Raw genomic sequence first — 4,688 nt, 5'->3', positions numbered from 1 at the left:
GCTATAACAGTTCACATCTGCATTAAATTCTGTCCATGAAGGCACAGAGATGCAAATTTAATAGCAAATAAGAGCAGAGAATCAGAAATATAAATATTACAGCGACAGCAAATAGATACTCTATTCATTTGATAAAAGCAAAAATAAAAACGATTATAGTCCCTCTTGTTTAAATGATTAGTTTACACCAACGAACAGACAATAGTTTTTAATAAACTTGAACAGAATATGCTGCCGTGGAAACCATGTGCATAGGTATTTAGAAAGATTCGTCATTCTTGTTAGGAGCGTAGGGAAATAACCTAAAATTGTTACAGCTGATTGAAACGTGGGAAATAGAGTTGGAGAGATTTCTCCTTTTCAATAGGCGATGTGAACAGAAAACTAACGTTCTTCATAGACAACAATTTTAGATATATATCTGCAAAGTTACTTGCTAGAACATAGGAGAAGAAAATAATTCAAACTGATAAATCTGAAAAATATAACTAAACAATCTTTTAATTTGTTTACAAACTCTCTTCTATGTACCCGTAAAACGTGATGTTGGATGCCTGACTCTCTTCTATCTACCCTTCCATGAGGATCGAAATAAAAGGACAACCCTTTCCAATTTCATGCAGCAATCAAATCTTAGTCTCTTGTTGTTGTCTGCAAGTATATAAGAGATAATGGCAGAAGAGCTATGGAAGGAAGTAAAAGGCACAGTCTGTGTCACAGAAGCAACTGGTTTCTTTGGGTCATGGCTAACAATGCGATTACTTGAGCTCGGTTATGTTTTGAGAGCAACTGTCAGAGACCCAGGTTTCTTCTATTGAGACCAACTTCTTTTGCATATTCCAAATTATATTGAGTGGTAAACCATTTTGACAATTGCTAGCAACTTATTATTTAAGGAAACATGATCCTTCAGCTTCTAATAGTTTAAATGCAGCAGTTGTGCCAGTTCTAATGACTTATTTTAAATAATGTATTAATGTCTCGCTCTCTAACAAGCATCCTTATTAGTGCATGGCAATTCTAATCTTATTTCACTTGCTTTTAATAGCTGCTTCCTATTGAAGATATTAATTGTAAGGTCTCGTGACTTCTTATGGATTTCTAATATATCCAGTGTATTTCTTGCTACCTGTAAATATATAGGAAATCCAGTGAAGACTAGTCATTTATTGAAATTGCCTGGGGCCTGTGAGAGACTAACCCTTTGGAAAGCAGACTTGGATGACGAAGGAAGCTTTGACAATGGAATTGATGGCTGTGAAGCTGTTTTCCAAGTCGCAACTGCAATGGATTTTGAGTCCCAGGATCCTGAGGTTTGATTTTGGGATCTTAAGATTTTCTATCTTACAAATATTATATTTTTGTCTCTGTTAAAATTGTGTGAGCATTGTGACAGAATGAGGTAATCCAGCCAACAGTTAACGGGGTATTGAATGTAACGAGATCTATTGCCAAGGCCAACTCAGTGAAAAGAGTCGTCTTCACCTCATCTGCTGGGGCAGTGAATTTCACGGATGATTGTGGCACACCAGGCAAAATTTATGACGAAACATGCTGGAGCAACGTTGAGCTCTGCAGGAGCACCAAAATGACTGGATGGGTACCGATCATGACACTACTTCATTTTTTACATACTGTCTACATAAAAGGAAAAATTAAGTTGATAGATATGTGTTTTTTTTAGGGCCTGTTTGGTCACTGGAATAGGAATAGGAGAATAGGAATAGCTATTTTCGAATAGAAAATGGGGCTACATATTCCTGTTCATTGTTTGGTTCAGCCAATATCTGATGAAGAATTTGCGGACCCCAAAATTTATGTTTTCTAAAATAAATAAAACTGGAGTAGGACCCCAAAATTTATGTTTTCTAAAATAAATAAAACTGGAGTAGGAACACCTGTTTCAATAACACCTATTTGGGCGGAATTGGAATTGCAAAATTCCATTTTTGGGCCAAAATTGGAATCTGTATTTCTATTTTACTTCGTATTCCAATTCTGATTTGGTACATCCAAACAAAGAATTCAAAATTTTAAGAATTTACATATGCCTATTCCACTTGTATTCCCGTTGCCCAATGTACACATATACTTTGTGTCCAAAACACTAGCAGAAAGAGCTGCGTGGGGGTTTGCAGACATAAACAATGTGGATCTAATTACAGTTATACCAACAGTGGTTGTTGGTCGCTTTGTAATGCAAAGCACGACTCCCAGTTTGGTTACAGCACCGGCGCTGCTAACAAGTATTTACCAATCATTCCTAAACCTTATATGTCAGTAAATGTCTGATCCGTACATTTCCTGTTTGAATTTTAAGAGGTAACACGGCTAAAGTGATACGGTAGCGATTATACTAATCTGATGAGATGGGAATTGTATACCTTGCAGAAAATGAACCCCATTACAGCTTATTAAGACAAGTGCAGCTGGTTCACTTGGATGATCTCTGCATATCACTCATTTTCCTCTATGAACATCCCCAAGCAAAGGGCAGATATATCTCTTCCTCACATGATGTCACCATCGTTCAGCTTGCCAAGCTCTTGGCTGACAAATACCCACATTACAATATTCAGACCAAGTAAGCCATAAAAATTATAATACGTTTAATGAATGAGATCAAAAAATGAAATTATCCTGGAAAACATTAATAAAACATGATTGGTGTTTACAGGTTTAAAGAGGCAGATGAATCTTTGCCACCAATTGCATATTCGTCAAAGAAGCTCGTTGACATGGGATTCGAGTTCAAGTGCACCATAAATGGCATGTTTGATGGGGCTATTCAATTTTGTGTGGAAAATGGACTCTTGCCAAAAACGGGAACTGAGGCACCAGGCATCATCCTCAATAACGAGTAGCTTCCGTTATTTCTTATGAGATGTTTCAGTTTGTAATAAAACACTTGATCCGAAGTAGGCTAACGTTGGATAGATAAGCGCAGTGTTTAAGAAAGAGTTGGAGGGGATTTTATGTTCAGTGAAATGTTTGTTGCAATATTAATAGCATATAGTCATTTGTCTCTGGAGCCAAACGTCCACCTGCCACCTGACAGACTGTAGAATAGCTAGAAAATTGAATGCGGGCAGGTAAATTTTCAAATTTGGAAATGAGGGGGAAAATATTTTTGGTAGAAGACAAAAGGAATGATTCGTATTCAATTGACCAGCCAGTTGAGCAGATTACAAGTTGTAGAGAAGACCAGAGAAGGAACAAGAAAGTAAGCGATCAGCAGATCCAGTGGTTGGAGAGACAGAAGGAAGTTTGTTTGTTTCATACTTGGAGTTGCATGTGGTTCATTGCTGGTTAATTATGTAAGTTTTGTATTGTTAGATTCATCCTGTGAAGCAGTGATTGCTCTAGGCATTCATGTATGCAGCCATTTTAAAGTTTAAAGTTTGAAGTTTTACTAGTTTGAAGTTTTAGGGTTATTTTAGGGTTTTCTGATTGAAGTTGAATACTTCCAAATTTTGTAATAGTTTGAATCAAAATTGAATAGAAAGCAAGCAGACATACTTGAATCCATTTCTCTTCCCTTATTTGTTGCATTTGTGAAATTTATTGTTGAATACTTCAAGTTTTGGCTCTCTGATTTTAACGGTGGAAACATTCATGATTAATTTTTTTTATTCGACATTGTTTATTGCTGAGCTCACTTAGCATCCATTTGTGCCGAGCTCTCCTTTGAGTGTTGAGCTCACTCGGCACCCTCTTGCCACTCGGCTCCTTAAGGTGCCAAACAAAATTGGCACTCGACAATAGTTAGTGCCTAGTGAAATATTAAAGTTGTGATTTTAGTTTCTTCACATGGTATCAGAGCTTTGAGGCCCCACATCCATAATGTGTTAGGGCAATTTTTTTGGGATATTTAACATGGCAAGAGATGCAAGAAAGATACGGCAGTAGGCACCACTCTTTAATGGACAAAATTATGATACATGGGCAAAGAAGATGAAGACCATAATGGTTGAAAATGATTTATAGAATTTTGTGATTAATGAGTTCAATGATGTGACAAACCCAACTTAGTATGATGTTCCCACAAATGCACAGAAGACTCAGCTGAAAGAGTCAAGGAGAAAGAATGCTAAGGCACTAAGTTTGATTGAGGTAGCAATGACAGAGACAATTTTTTTCAAAATTGTAGCAACAAATTATGCAAAGGAAGCATGAGATATTCTTAAGATGAACTTCAAAGGAACTAATAAGGTCAGAGTAGTAAAGCTACAGATGATCAAAAGAAAGTTTGAGAACCTTCAGATGAGGAACAATGAACCTATTATAGAGTTTAGCACACGAATCTCCACTTTGATAAACCAACTCAAATCAAATAGAGAAGAATATGATGAGAAAAGGATTGTGGAAATGATACTAAGGAGTTTGCCTCAAAAATATTACAATCTTGTCATAACCATAGAGTAAGTAAACGACCTCACTATTTTGACAATGGATGAGTTGATGGGTATTCTTCAAACTCATGAGCATAAGATCAATATATTTGCATCTTCTTTTTTCCAAGAGCAAGCATTCAAGGCTTAGTCAAATCAAAGAAGGGGGAAAGGAAGAAATGACTCTGGCAAAAAATCTAGAGGCAGAGGCAGAGGTAATGGAGGACAAAAAAATGCTATAGCAAAAAACTCAGGAAGAACAAGCAACCAAGAGGGAGCAAGCACCTCTCAAAAAAA

General features: G+C 36.6%; 1 protein-coding gene across 1 annotated transcript; it reads left to right on the top strand.

The window, feature by feature from the left end:
* The first annotated feature begins 671 nt into the window (after positions 1–671).
* Positions 672–2,864, top strand: LOC149546652 (dihydroflavonol 4-reductase-like). Its single transcript, XM_089794019.1, has 6 exons — positions 672–804; positions 1,144–1,313; positions 1,397–1,600; positions 2,087–2,246; positions 2,392–2,584; positions 2,678–2,864. Exons 1-6 carry the CDS (start codon positions 672–674, stop codon positions 2,862–2,864), a joined length of 1,047 nt encoding a protein of 348 aa, XP_089650145.1.
* The last annotated feature ends 1,824 nt before the right edge of the window (positions 2,865–4,688 follow it).

Source organism: Cupressus sempervirens, chromosome 7, assembly GCF_028749045.1.
Source record: "Cupressus sempervirens isolate cs-2001-9-10 chromosome 7, ASM2874904v1, whole genome shotgun sequence".
Lineage (NCBI taxonomy): Eukaryota > Viridiplantae > Streptophyta > Pinopsida > Cupressales > Cupressaceae > Cupressus > Cupressus sempervirens.
This window is presented reverse-complemented; position numbering and strand designations above follow the sequence as displayed.